The 15,533-nt window shown below is 45.1% G+C and overlaps 1 protein-coding gene across 1 annotated transcript in view; it reads right to left on the bottom strand.

Annotated features, from left to right (window-relative positions):
• LOC122795556 (interleukin-6 receptor subunit beta-like) overlaps positions 1-15,533 on the bottom strand; it is a 1,057,822-nt gene that overhangs the window by 813,933 nt on the left and 228,356 nt on the right. Inside the window, exon 4 of the mRNA XM_044063785.1 lies at positions 7,702-7,868. Within this exon, the coding sequence (XP_043919720.1) occupies positions 7,702-7,868 (167 nt within the window). The remainder of the gene's footprint in view (positions 1-7,701; positions 7,869-15,533) is intronic.

Below are 15,533 nucleotides of genomic sequence, written 5' to 3'. Positions count from 1 at the left end.
TCTCTGAAGGTAATGGATTTTTAGCAGTGGAGGCCTTAATTCCCTTGGGACCCTGTGAAATAGTTTCTGGGTCAGCCGCATGGCTTTTGTATAGAAACTGGTGTGAATCTGGAATCCGGTAATACCTGTCAGGCTTGACTGGAGCTGGAGGTAAAGAATCTGGGTTAAGGCAGGCCTCCGAATACATCATCTAGTATGTCTAAGACGGGAGGTATAGCCAGAGGCCTGTGCTGAGGGAGCACAAGGAAATCCCTAAGCCTTTTCTTGGAGTCTGAGTACTCTTGGCCTTCCCAGTGGAAGTGTTCCCTCAAGGTATGTAAGGTTTCCCCAAAAGAGTAATCCTCAGGGGGGGAGACAGAGGGAATGGACTCCTCTGCATCAGAATCTTCAAAAGGGGAGTAAGAATGTTCCTGGTCTTCAGAATGTTCTGAAATAATGGAGGCCTGGTCCGAGGAAGGGGATTCTTCCTCCACTCTGGGCCTTTTGTCCGGAGGGGGTTGAGAACCCCTGATAAGAGTAATCAAATCCTCAGCCATTTTGAGCATCTGCTTTTTAGGCATGGGGCCTTGAGAGGGGCCCTGTGGGGCTTGTCTTTTAGTATGCATGGCTGCTTTAGACTTAGTGAAAGCCTTGATGGAAAAAGAAGAGGAAGGCCTGAAGACATCTTGAGAGGTGGCAGGCCTGTCTAAACTCTGAGTTTCACTGCCAAGAGTGGCTTCGGTATTTGTAGTCGGGGTGTGGGCCGAGGAGCCTGCGACCTCGGGCACTGAAGACACCACCAAAGAAGTGTCATCAGTAGTCAGGGGCTGCGTAGGCGCCTCACTGAGAACCGGACCACCTGTAGTCGGCTTTGGCGTGGTGTCGGTAGAAGTCGCTGACCTCGTATGTCGGTCCTTATCTTTGTTCTTTTACTTAAAACTGGAGTCGGAGTATCTGATGACATAATGTAATTAAACTTTTTGCCAAAATAGTGTTGGGTGAACTCCGCCCGACGCTTAATAGTGCGTCTGTTGAATGTAGCACAAAAACGACAGGCCGAGACATCGTGGTCTGGGCCTAAGCAAGGAATGCGGAGGGAATGAAAATCCTTATGCGGTATTTGCTTCCCACATGAAATGCAATTGTTAACTTTGTCTGACATCGGTCTGAGGCAAGAAAAGTTTCCCCAACGAGGTACTTAGCTTTCAAGAAGACTTCGGTTGAAAAATATTCGTAATCTCAGGAGCTGGCCGACCGGCACTTGCGAACTGCTTCTGCTTCGGGCACCGCGCGGCAAGAAAGACTGAAGAAAATGGCGTTGGCTGGTTCCTTTATACCCCTGTCTCACTGACGTCAGGGAAGAAGCGACGACATCCGACGCCGGACCTAGACTTTGGAATTCGGCCGACCGAGGACCCGCCTGATGGCAGGAAAACCCATCTGTTATGACTGCAGCTGTATGCACGATGAACATCTGGGCCTTTGTTGCCAACATTTTGAAATAGGTAGTCAGTTGCCTTTTTTGTCTGGCGTGAGATAAAAGCCATCTGGGCAGTTGTATTTAAGCTTGCACCCAGGAATATTATCTCTTGAGAGGGTACTAGTTTTGATTTCTTTTCATTGACTATGTACCCTAGGCATGTTAGAAGTCTTTTCACAAACGCCAGATGCTGTAGAAGAATGTCTTTGTTCTCTGCTTGAATTAGACAGTCATCCAAGTAAGGATATATTTGTATTCCTCTTTGTCTGCAGAATGCAATTACTGGTGCCAGGCACTTTGTAAAGACCCTGGGCGCAGTAGATAAGCCAAAGGGCAGTGCAGAGAATTGGTAATGCATTGAGCCAGCCTTGAATCTGAGGAATCTTCTGCATAACTGTCTGACTGGGACATGCAGGTATGCCTCTTTTAGGTCTAGAGTCACAAGCCAAGCGTTCTTGCCCAGCATGGGCAGAAACTGCTGCAAAGTCAACATCTTGAATTTTGGTATATCCAAGAATGTGTTCAGAATAGATAGGTCCAGTATTGGTCTCCAGCCCTTGTCCTTTCTGGGTACCAAGAACAGTCTTGAGTAAAATCCTTGTCCCTGCTCTTGCTCTGGTACTTGCTGAATGGCCCCCATGTCCATGAGGGATGTGACTTGTTTTTGTGCCTCTGCCCATTGATTTTTTGGCAGATCTGGACAACCGTTTGCCTCTGGCAGGTATGGAAATGGAACTTGTAGCCTTGCATCACAATATTTAGAACCTACTTGTCCTGGGTTATAATGTGCCAATTTTGAGAAAAAAGTGCAAATTTTCCCCCTAAGGGTGCTGCCAGGAGATAAGTGCTTGGTGCAGGCAGGGGGGAAGTCATTGGGACTGTTTCCTGTAAGGTTGTGATTTGTCTTCTCCACCTTTGGAGGTAGAAGCACCCCACTGCTTTGACCTGTACGAACCTTGCGCCTGGGATATGCCTCTAGGGCGTCTGGATCTGCCCCTTTGAGGTCTGTCTGACACCAGAACGGACCAATTCTTTGTAGGCCAGTGTCTACTAAACCCAGGTGGCTGTGCTTGTAAAAAATCTTTGACAGTTTGCATAGATTTAGCTTTGTCCTCCATTTTCTTTAACACCTCTTCTGCCTTAACACCAAAGTGTCATGCTGTAAAGGTGCATCTAATAATTTAACTTTGACGTGATTAGGCAGATTTTGTTCCTTTAACCAAGCATGCCTTCTAATTACAGAACCCGTAACTGCGGTCCTGCAGGAAGCCTCCAAAACATCAAAACCACATTGCAAAGTATGCTTTCCAACTTGTTCAGCTGCATGCAATAAATTCTGCATTTTCTTGTTTTCTGCACATTCAGAGTTTAACAACATTTTCTGTTTAAGCAATGCCATGACATGTTGCTGATATTTGAGCATATGAAACTGACAGTTTAAGGCCCTTATAGCCAAGGCAGCAGATGTGTAAACATTTTTTCCCCAACTATCCAATACCCTAGAATCTCTGTCAGAGGGGGTAGGGTTTTTTGCAGCGGAAGCCTTAACTCCTTTGGGGCCCTGTGAAATAGTTTCTGGGTCTGCAGCAGGGTTTTTAAAAAGGAATTTATGAGAGTCAGGAACTCTGTAATATCTGTTAGGCTTAACAGGAGCTGGAGGTAAGGAGCCAGGGGTAAGACTAGACTCCGAAAACACATAATCTACAATGTCTAATACAGGTGGAATGGCTAGTGGCCTGTGTTAAGGTAGAAAAAGGAAATCCCTGAGCCTCTTTTTAGATTCTGAAAAATCTTGGCTCTCCCAGTAGAAATGCTCCCTCATGGTATGCAAGGTTTCCCCAAAAGAATAGTCCTCTGGAGGAGAAGCTGAAGGTATAGATTCTTCAGCATCAGAATCCTTATAGGGGGGAAGAGAATATTCCTGATCAGAAGAGGAATCAGAAGAAATAGAAACCTGATCTGAAGATTCATAGTCGGTCTCTTGCCTAGGCCTCTCATCAACAGGGGGATGGGAACCCCCGATCAAGGTAATCAAGTCTTCGGCCATTTTGAGCATCTGTTTTTTGGGCATAGAGGCCTGTCCACGTGGCTCGAGTCTGTTTCTTTGCTTTGGAAGGTGCTTTAGTCTTTGCCTTTGAAGCTGATGTCGGTTTAATGTAAAGATGTTTAAGGTCTGAATACACCCTCAGAAGCCGGTGCCTGCTCAGCGGCTCCGGACCCATCTGAAGGAATAGTATCCGAGGCTCCAGTACCTTGAGTTTCCAGTGGCATGGCTGACTCCACATGGGAGTCAGTAGCGGCCTGCGACTCTAAAGTAGCGGGCGTCAGGGGCTGCGAAAGCGCCTCACTGAGAACCGGCGACTGGCTTAGGAGAAGCTTCTTCGTCGGTTTTGGGCCTCGGTTGTCTATCTCTCTCCTTTTCTTTGTGTTTTTTGTGAACTCCGGTAGTCGGATGGCTATCCGACGACATTTCTGGATAATTAAATCGGCGTCCAAAATAGTTTAAAGCAAAATCATATTGACGCTTAATAGTGCATTGGTTAAATCTAGCACAAAACCGACAACCAGAAACGTTGTGATCAGGGCCTAGGCAAGGAATACAGTAAGAATGAAAGTCCTTATGAGGTATTTGCTTTCCACAAGAAATACAATTACTTACTTTTTCTGACATCGGTCTGGAGCAAGAAAAAAGTTTCCCCAACAGGGTACTTAGCTTTATTGAAGACTTTGGATCTGAAACTCGAACACGAAAATCTCAGGAGTCGGCCGACCGGCACTTGCGAATTGCTTCTGCTTCGGGCACCGCACGGTAAGAAAGACTAAAGAAAATGGCGTAGGCTGCATCGTTTATACCCCTGACGACCTGACGTCAGGGAAGGGGCGACAGCAGCCGACGTAGGACCCAGGACTTTGGAATTCAGGCCGGCTGAGGGCAACCTGCCAGCAGGATTACCCAAATGTAATGACTGCAACAGTGAAACACGAAGAACATAAGGAGCCCATACTGGATTCCGAAAACACATCATCAACAAAGTCTAATACAGGAGGTACAGTCAAAGGCCTATGCTAAAGTAGAAGAAGGAAATCCCTAAGCCTCTTTTTGGATTCAGAGAAATCCTGACTTTCCCAATGGAAATGCTCCCTTAGGGTATGTAAGGTTTTCCCAAAAGAAAAATCATCAGGGGGAGAAGCACAGGGGATGTAATCCTCTGCATCAGAGTCCTCATAAGTAGGCATGGACAAATCCAGGTCATTAGAAGAGTCAGAAGAAACAGAGTCCTGTTCAGAAGATTCACAGTCAAGTTCAGTCTTAGGCCTCTTAGAAGGGGGGGGGGTTGACTACCCCTGATTAGAGTAATTAAATCTTCAGCCATTTTGATCATTTGTTTTTTAGGCATAGGGGCCTGAACATGTGGCCTGGCTGTCGGTTTTTTTAGACATAGATCGAGGTTTAGGCCTTAATATTGAAAGTGGAATCGGTTTAATATGCAAGTCTGTAGGCCTGAATACACCCTCAGAAGCTGGTACCTGCACAGCGGCTCCAGACCCATCAAAGGGAGAGACATCTGCGGGTTCCATAGGTGAAGCATCTCGCGGCATCCGAATGGGTCTCAGTAGAGGTCTGCAACTCAGAAGTAGCGGGTAACAGGGGCAGCGAAAGCGCCACACTGAGTACTGGCGAACTGGCGACTGGCTTAGGAGAAGCATCGTCGGCAGTTTTGGACCTCAACGACCTGTTTCTGTCTTTTTCTTTGCGTTTTTTCAGTATTCTAGTAGTTGGATGGCTAACCAACGCCATTTCTGAATAATTAAACCGAGAACTGAAATATTTAGAAGCAAAAATATACCGACAACGGATAGTGCGCCGATTAAATAAAGCACAAAACTGACAGCAAGGTACGTCGTGGTCTGGGCCTAGGCTAGGAATACAGTACAAATGAAAATCCTTGAGGTATTTGCTTCCCACAAGTAATGCAATTATTAACTTTTACTGACATAGGTAAGGAGCAAGAAAAAGTTTCCCCAACGGGGTACTTAGCTTTTTAGTTGAAGAATTCGGTTCTGAAACTCGAAAATGAAAATTTCAGGAGTCGGCCGACCAGCACTTGCGAACTGCTTCTGCTTCGGGCACCGCCCGTCAAGAAAGACTGATGTAATGGCGTCGGCTGCATGTTTTATACCCCTGACATCATGGAAGAAGGGACAGCAACTGACGCAGGACCCAAGTCTTTGTTAATCAGGCCGACTGAGGGCAACCTGCCAGCAGATTACCCCGAATGTAATGACTGCAACAGTGAAACACAAAGAACATCCAGAAAAAAGTTGAGTTTCCCTCTTCATCAGAAGAGATGCTAGAAACCTCAATCTGAGGCAGACAAAACATCAGGAGACAATTCCCTAGACCTCTTAGAAGGGGGAGGCTGAGAGCCCCGGATAAGGGTCAAAAGATCACTAGCCATTTTAACCACCTTAGACTGAGGCAAAAGAGGGGAGGCCGGCACCTGCTTTTGAGTAGTTTTATGGCTGGAAGGTTTGCTAGAAAGCTGGAGGGACTCGGGAGGCCTAGCAACAGCAGAAGTCTGAACCAAGGTCATCAGTCTGGCTCTGGTCTCATGATGAAGAAAATAGGCCTCAGATGCCAGTGCCTGCTTAGCGGTTCCGGACCCATCGGAGGCAGCGACTGGCGGAGGGTCAGAAGACGAAGTGGAAGCCTGAGGCATGGAGGACTCAAAAATGGTCTTGGCAGAGGCCTGCGGCTGAACATCCATGGGCTGCAGGGGCGGAGAAAGCACCTCACTGACAACTGCTGCACTGACGACCAACTTAACCGGAGCACTGCCGGCTGATTTGACCCGAAGCCTGTCGTGGTCATTGTCCTTGCGGTTTTTAGGTACATCTGAAGTCAGGAGACCCGAGGACGCCATACCGACGAACTTAGGCCAGACTCAGAAATGCTTATACAAAATTTCAGCTCTACGGCGTATGGTATGCGGGTTGAAAGAAGCACAGAGATCACAATTTGGGACGTCGTGCTCAAGGCCCAAACAAGTTATACAGTAAGAATGAAAATCACAGTGCGGAATCTGTTTTCCACAGGCAAGACAGTTAATAAATTTATCTGATATTCGTTAAAGCAAGAAAAGTGGGTCCCCAATGGGGTACTTATCTGAGGATGTTTTCTACTTTAGCAGTCGGAATACAAAAAGAAGATAATCGGCAGACCGGCACTTGTGCGAACTGCAATGCTTCGGGCTCGCAGCAAGAAAGACTGAGGAAATGTTGTCGGCTGCTCTCCTTTATACCTGACGTCATGTTTACAGCAGACGTCATAAACCAAAGACTCTGGTATTCGGGCCGACTGAGGGCTACTGGGAACCGGATAATCCATTTTTGTTAGGACTGCAACAGTGAAACACGAACATCCATACATACAAGTGAAGAATGATGTCTTACAAGGACTTAAATGAGCTAAGTAATGTTCGAGTGAGGAAGATTGGGTACATTATAAGTGATGTATAATGTTTGCAACTGGGAGTGTGTCAGTGTGGACTGTGATGTAAAATGCTTGCAACTAGGATTATGTTGGTGTGGTTTGTTTGTTTTCATTTATATAAATGTATGATTGTCTATGTAGTAAGAGATGGTTTAATTAAGATGTTTTTTGTTTTAAAAAGGCAGGGATTGAATCATTTATGTAATAATGCCTAGGTTATATGATTGATTGTGTCTTTCGGCTTTTCCCGGTTAGGGGTCACCACAGCAGAACTCCGGTCCGTTAATGATTGGCAGTTGATTTTTACGTACCGGCTTGCCAGGCCTGACGCACAACCTTCAACGAAGGTACACCCATTCACACATGTCTCCACGTAGAAGACGCTCTAGCTGAGAATCAAACCGGACAGCGTCTTACTGTGAGGCGACAACACTACCGCAGCACCATAACAAAATACGTGAAGTAAAATGCTTATGTTAATATAGCTTAATTACTTTTATATGAATGTTAATTTGCCTATGTCACAAGTTATAATTCAATAAGGGTGTTTGAAAAAAAAGAGAAAGAAACAAGCGTTTCAAAACATAGCGTAACTTCCTAGTTCTGTGCTTCACTACTTCTTATACGACTATCACAAATTTCAGATTTTCATACATCATAAAGAAATTTCAAATATAACTATACAACACTGATTTTGTTCTGTTTAGTAATTTGGATTCTTCATACTGTATAGTAAGATATCCATTACCAATATTAACAGGATCCAAAAAAATATGATCCGATTCATTCTTTCCAAGGCCATTTTCAACTTCAACCCACAGTTCAGTATTGACAAAGAATGAAAAATGTTCAGCTTCGATCGTACAAGAGTTGTTGGCATCAAATGGTATGCAATCAGGTTTTTGTTCTGCAAACCTAGGTGAAAAAACGATAAACATGACATTAGAAAACTTTTTTGCAGTTCTGTTTTTCCCTTTTTGTGGCATACCAATTTCAATGCTGATGATTAGCATTTTCTAATCCAATGTGGACAGGGCAAATCTCATTTTCTGTAATTATAGGGCTTATCCTGCTCCCTCCAACATTACAGAACACCAAATTATACTTGCCTTTAAAACTGAAAGCCAATTTCACAACTCCACAAAAATGGAAACTCACTTGAATAATTCCACAAAAACGGAATGTCCAGCACTTCCTATGAAACTCCCTACATCCAGGCTTTTGTTTTCCTTAACTGGCTAAAACCACAGATTATAAGGCCCTCTACAAAGATATGACCCAGCAGCACTGTCTTAAAAAAGTCACACAGCAAGCAAATAGGACACTGTAGGAATGGAACTCAGGACTACAGAATGAAGCTCATTAGCAGCTTGTAGTCCTCAATTTAAAACTGCTACTGTGGATGTATACAGTACAAACTTACTTTTAGTGTTGCAAAAAGTACAGTTGTGTACACTTACCATAAATGTAGATGTCCGAGTGTATTCACTGTTGCAGTCATCACATTTGGGTTATCTGCTTGCAGTAGCACTCAGTCAGCCTGATTATCAAAGTCCTGGGTCCTGCGTCGGTTGCTGTCTCATCTTCCGTGACGTCAGGTAATCAGGGGTATAAAGCATGCAGCCGACACCATTACATCAGTTTTTCTTGCCTCAGATGTCAGCTGCCCCCCTAATGGGAAGCAATTATATATATATATATATATATATATATATATATATATATATATATATATATATATATATATATACAGACACACACACACACACACACACACACACACACACACACACACACACACACACACACACAAGGTTATACCTCCAAAAATAAAGCAAATACACCAAAAAGCTTTTAGGCATACTAAAGGAGAATAGAGGTATAGCCAAAAGAAGTCAGAGGGCTGGAGGGAGGGTAAAGTACAGATTTGTACCTACCATAAATGTAGATGAGTGTTCACCCTGCTGCAGTCATCACACTTGGGTAATCCTGTCGTCAGGCAGTCCAGCAGTCGGCCAGATTTCCAAAGTCTTGGTCCGACATCGGTTGCCGTCACCTCATCCCTGACGTCAGTGCGTCAGGGGTACATATATTGCAACCAACGCCATTTTCTTCAGTTTTTCTTGCCCCAGATGTCAGGTGCCCCCAAAAAGGTGATCCAAATTAGTACCAAAAGGTGTGAACACTGTACAAACACAAAATCCCTTCAGCTATAAGCAAATACATCAGAAAGGCATAGCAAAGATTTAGCCAGTAGATCAGAGGGGTTGGAGGAGGGAGGGTAACCTGGACTGCAGCAGGGTGAACACTCGAACATCTACATTTATGGTAGGTACAAAACTGCACTATGTTCATCGTGTTACCCTGCTGCAGTCATCACACTTGGGTTGAGTCCCAAAGCTAAGGTAGGGTGGAGGCATCATAGAGGGTTAGTGGAGGCAATGAGGCCCTGCAGAACTGCAGTGGCGAAGCCTGCCCTGGACTTAGAATAAAGTGGCAAGTGATAGTGTTTGGTGAAGGTGTGTACAGAACTCCAAGTTGCAGCTTCTAAAATTTCCTTGGTAGGAACCCCCCTGAGAAAGGCTGTAGAGGTAGCTGTTGCCCTGGTAGAGTGGGATCTAATGGTAGGAGGAACTGGTTTCCCATGATGGGTATAGCAGAATCGTATGCAATGGCCTATCCATTTAGAAATGGCTTGCTTGGATATGGCCCTCCCTTGAGAAGCTGTAGCATAGTAAACAAAGAGCTGGTCAGTTTTTCTGAAAGCCTTAGTTTTATCCAAGTAGTAACAAAGCTGCCTGTGAATGTCCAAGGAAAGCAGGAGTCTCTCACCTTTGTTCTGTGGATTGGGGAAGAAAGTGGGTAGGTGGATGGTTTGATTTAAAGCTACACTGGAAACCACCTTAGGCATGAAGGAAGGATTAGTTCGTAGAGAAACTGTCTTGATGAAAAATGAGGAAAGGTTCTACTGCCATAAGTGCCTGTAATTCTGAGACTCTCCTAGCAGAAGTTATTGCCAGAAGCTAGGCAGTCTTCCAAGATAGCAACTGAAGGTCTGCAGAAAAAGCTGGTTCAAAGGGAGGTAGCGTTAGATTTTCCAGAACAAAGTTGAGGTCCCATGTTAGTGTAGGGGCTCTTCTAGGTGGTCTAATGTTTTTTGCCCCTCTGAGGAACTGCCTTAGAAGAGGATTTGAAAATAAAGGTGGATTTGTGTCGTAGTGAGCTGAAATAGCTGAAGCATGGATTTTTAATAGAGGAGAAGGAAAGTCCTTTATGCAACATCTCAGCTAAATACTGCAGAATGTGAGGCATATGAGGCTGAGTTGTGTCTTGACCTTTAGCTTGGTTCCAAGCACAAAACCTTTTCCATTTGTCCGAGTAAGCCTTCCTGGTGCTTGGCCTCCTGGCCTCTAGAATAACATCCAGTACTGCTTGTGAAAGAGGGGCTAGTGGGATGCTTAATTGATTTGCCAGGTAGCCAGGTTTAAGGTTTTGATCTGGCTGTGTAGAATCTGCTTGTCTTGCTGCGTGAGCAAATGAGGTATTTGAGGCAATATCCATGGTGGGCTGTGAGCCATATTCTTCAATAGCGGGTACCAGTGCTGGCGTGGCCAGTCTGGGGCTATGAGAATCATTCCAGGTTTCTCCTTTTTGACCTTCAAAAGGACCACTGTGAGAAGAGGTAATGGAGGAAAGGCAAATACTGTCAGGTTTTTCCAACTGAAAGAGAGAGCGTCCACTTTCCAAGCTTGATGGTGGAATGTCCTTGTACAAAATTTTGTCAGCAGGTAGTTTTGAGGACTGGCAAACAGGTCTATATTTGGTAGACCCCATCTTTGAGTTATCATTGTAAATATTTGTGGGTCTAGCTTCCACTCATGGGGATCTTTGATGTTTCTGCTTAGGTCGTCTGCCAATGTGTTTTTCTGTCCTGGCAGGAATTGAGCTTGTAACTGGACTTGGTAGGCCAGAGCTGTGTTCCATAAGATTATTGCTTGCCTGCAAAGAGGGTAGGAATGTGTGCCCCCTTGTTTGTTTATGTACCACATTACTGTGGTGTTGCCCGTCTTTATTGCAAGTTGTCCTGGCTGTAGTAGATCCTTGAAGGCTGTCAGAGCTTTCTGTACAGCTAACATCTCTTTTTGGTTTATGTGCAGTTTTCTTTGTTCTGCAGTCCATAGGCCTTGAATGCATTGCCCTGCCATGTGTGCCCCCAGGCATAGTCTGAAGCATCTGTTGTGATAGTTTGCCTGGGTGGAGGCAAGGTGAAAAGCTGACCCATGTTGAGGTGACATGCCTGTGCCCACCACAGAAATTCCTGTTGAAGGCAGGGAATAAGAGATATCACTGTGTCCAAGCTGTGGATGTGTTGAGACCATACGCTTTTTAGGTACCACTGTAATTTCCTCATATGCAGTTTTGCAAATGGTATTATCAGAATGCAAGATGCCATGAAGCCCAAAGCCTGCAGAATTTTTCTTGCAGTTAATTGGGTCTTTGTTGCCATTGTCTTGAAATATTGAGTCAGATGTAATTGCTTGTCTGGTGTAAGATAAGCCTTCTGGGCCGTTGTGTCCAAGCTGGCACCCAGGAATGTCATTTTTTGTGAGGGTACTAGTTTTGACTTCTTTTTGTTTACTGTGTACCCCAGACAATTTAGTAGATGCTTCACAAAAGCCAGATGTTGTACGAGAAAGTCTTTTCTTTCTGCTTGGATGAGGCAGTCGTCCAGATATGGATATATTTGAATTCCTCTTTGCCTGCAGTATGCAATTACTGGTGCCAGGCATTTTGTGAATACTCTGGGCGCAGTAGATAAGCCAAAGGGCAGTGCAGAGAATTGATAATGGGTTGAACCTGCAATGAAACGGAGGTATCTTCTGCAACTTTGTCTGATAGGGACATGCAGGTATGCCTCCTTGAGGTCCAACGTTACCAGCCATGCTTCCTTGCCCAACATGGGAAGTAGCTGCTGTAGTGTTAGCATCTTGAATTTGGGAACTTATAAGTAAGTGTTTAGAATTGAAAGGTCCAGAATTGGTCTCCAAGCATTTTCTTTTCTGGGTACTAGGAAGAGTCTTGAGTAAAATCCTTGGCCTTGCTCTTGAGTTGGTACCCTTTGAATGGCTCTCATGGCCATGAGAGCTGTAATTTGTTTTTGAGCCTCTGCCCTTTGATTTTGTGGCAGGTTTGGCAGTCCTCCTTTTATTGGCAAGGTGTGAAAGTGGAATCTGTATCCTCGTAAAATTATGTCTATGACCCATTTGTCCTTTGTGACCATGTGCCAGTTGACTGCAAATAGTGCTAGTTTCCCCCCCAAGGGGGCTGGCAAAAGAGCTTTGTTTGGCCAGCTGAGGTGCAAGTCATTGAGTTTGCCTTCTGGTGGGTTGAGATCTGTCTTCTCCTCCCTTCTGGGTTGGAATGCCCCATTGGCGAGGCTTATACTGAGCTTGTGGTTGTCCTCTGCCCCTTGGGCGCCTGTATTTACCCCTCTGAGGCCTGTCAGTGGCTGGAAAGGACCAATTTGTTGTTGGCCAGTTTCTGCTGAAGCGAGGGCATTGTACTTGTAGGAAATCTTTAACTGTCTGCATTGATTTCGCCTTATCTTCCATTTTCTTTAAAACTTCTTCTGCTTTAACACCAAAAAGAAAGTATAGTTTTGTACCTACCATAAATGTAGATGTTCGAGTGCTAATACAGCTGCAGTCATAGCAGATGGGTTTTCCTGCCGTCAGGCGGGTCCTCAGTCAGCCGAATTCCAAAGTCCAGGTCCGGTGTCGGTTGTCTTCGCCTCCTCCCTGACGTCAGTGCGACAGGGGTATAAAAGAACCAGCAGACGCCATTTTCTTCAGTTTTTTTTGCCCCAGATGTCAGGTGCCCCCAGAAGGAAGGCAATACATAAATTTATGTAATAATGAAATGCAATATAATCAAAAAACAGTAGTTGCAAGCAAATACACCATAAAAGAATACCCCAATCAGGTTGTATGAGGAGGTGTTAGCCATTAGGCCTGTCCCAAGAGGGGAAGGAGGGAGGGAAACCTGGACTACAGCTGTATTAGCACTCGAACATCTACATTTATGGTAGGTACAAATCTGTATTATGTTCATCGTGCATACAGCTGCAGTCATAACAGATGGGTAGAATCCCAAAGCTAAAAAAGGGGTGGTAGGCACTAGGTGGAGCTCGGAGGAGCTAGGATGCCCTGCAAGACTGCAGTGGCAAAGCCTGCACTAGATTTGGAGTATAATGGTAGGTGATAGTGCTTGCAGAAAGTATGTACTGAACTCCAAGTGGCAGCTTCCAAAATATCTTTGGAAGGAACCCCCCTGACGAAAGCTGAAGAGGTAGCTGTGGCCCTTGTGGAGTGAGACCCATTTCCTGCAGGTACAGTTTTACCATGAAAAGAGTAACAAAAGCGTATGCAGTGGGCTATCCATTTTGAGATTGTCTGTTTGGAAATAGGCTTCCCTTGAGCTCCTGTAGCATAGGACACAAAGAGTTGCTCTGATTTTCTGAAAGGCTTTGTTCTGTCCAAATAATAACGTAGCTGCCTGTGAATGTCCAAGGAATGTAGTAGTCTCTCCCCTTTGTTTTGAGGATTAGGGTAAAAGGTAGGTAAGTGGATAGCCTGATTCAAGGCTACCCTGGTTACTACCTTTGGCATAAAGGAAGGATTGGTCCATAAGGAAACCCTGTCCTGATGGCTGCACAGCCATGAGGGCTTGTAGTTCCAAAACCCTGCGAGCTGAGGTGATAGCCAGCAGGAGGGCTGTTTTCCAGGACAAATATTGCAGTTCTTTTGAAGCAGCTGGCTCAAAAGGCGGCAAGGTCAGTTTTTCTAGAATGAAATTGAGGTCCCAAGCAGGTACTGGTTGTTTCCTTGGGGGTTTTATATTCTTAGCCCCTCTGAGGAATTGTCTTAAGAGGGGGTGAGAGAATAAAGGCGGATCAGTGTTGTATTCTGCAGAAATGGCTGAGGCATGTATCTTGATGGAGGAGAATGAAAGTCCACTGCTTAGCAACTCAGCTAGGTACTGTAATATTTGAGGTAAATTCAGTATTACAGGATTCTGGCCCTTTTTCTCATTCCAGGCACAAAAACGTTTCCATTTTGCGGAGTAGGCTTTTCTAGTAGAAGGTCTTCTGGCCTCCAAGATGACGTCCTGCACCTCCTTGGAAAGTAGGGTCTGTTGTGATTTTAAGGAATCTTCCATGCGGCTAGATTGAGTGTTTTCAGCTGACTGTGAAGAGTTTTGAAGTTGTGCTGAGTCAGTAGAAGAGGCATTAGAGGCAGGATCCAAGGTGGGGAATGCGTCAGGCTCCTCAGGAGTGGGTACCAGTGTTGTCTTGGCCAGTCTGGAGCAATGACAATCATCTTTGGTCTGTCTGCTCTGGTTTTTAATAGAACTTTGGGCAGCAGAGGAAGAGGTGGAAAGGCATAAACTGTCATTGTTGTCCAACTGAAAGAGAGTGCGTCCACTTTCCAGGCCTGTGGATGAAAGGTCCTTCAGCAGAATTTTGCCAATTGGTGATTTCTGTGGGAGGCAAAGAGATCTATGTCTGGCCTTCCCCATGCTTAAATTATCTTTGCAAAAACTTGAGGATGCAACTTCCATTCGTGTGGGTCTGTCATATTTCTGCTTAGGTTGTCTGCCAGTGTGTTTTCCTTGCCTGGCAGGTACTGTGCTTGAAGTTCGATTTGTAATTCCAGAGCCATGTTCCAAAGAGACATGCCTAGCCTGCATAGGGGGTATGAATGGGTTCCTCCCTCTTTGTTTATGTACCACATCAGTGTGGTGTTGTCTGTCCTTATCAATAGCTTGCCTCAATGCAATAGGTCTTTGAAAGCTATAATAGCATTTATTACTGCTAACATTTCCTTTTGATTGATGTGTAGTTGCTTTTCTCTTTGGGACCATATGCCCTGAATGCACCGATCTGTCATGTGCGCCCCCCAGGCGTAGTCCAAGGCGTCTGTTGTGATGACTTGATTTGCTTGAGGCTTGCAGAATGGGAGACCTGTGTTTCTTTGGCATGCTTGAGCCCACCACAGAAATTCCTTCTGAAGACATGGAATCAGTGGTATTATTGTTTCCAAACTGTGGCTGTGTTGAGACAGTACAGTTTTGTACCTACCATAAATGTAGATGTCCGATAGATATGCAACTGCAGTCATAACATATGGGTTGTCCTGCCTCAGGCAGCCCTCGGTCGGCCGAATTCCAAAGTCTGGGTCCGGTGTCGGCTGGTGTCGCCTCCTCTCCGACGTCACAATGGCTGGAGTATAAAGGCATCGGCCGACGCCATCTTCTTCAGTGTTTCTTGCCCCAGATGCCAGGTGCCCTCCTAGGAAGGCTAATTTTGGTAAATGGATAAAAATAATCCAAACATGCACAACAGTAATAAAAAGATACACCATAGGAAATACCTCCCAGCTAGTGGGATAAGGGGTAGGGACCCAAAAAAGAAGGACACAGAGGGGTAGGAGGGTGGGAAAATCCGACTGCAGTTGCATATCTATCGGACATCTACACTTATGGTAGGTACAAAACTGTACTATGTCCTTCAAGAATGCA

This window comes from Protopterus annectens, chromosome 2.part2 (genome assembly GCF_019279795.1).
Source record: "Protopterus annectens isolate FY-2018-M chromosome 2.part2, PAN1.0, whole genome shotgun sequence".
NCBI classification, from domain to species: domain Eukaryota; kingdom Metazoa; phylum Chordata; order Ceratodontiformes; family Protopteridae; genus Protopterus; species Protopterus annectens.
This window is presented reverse-complemented; position numbering and strand designations above follow the sequence as displayed.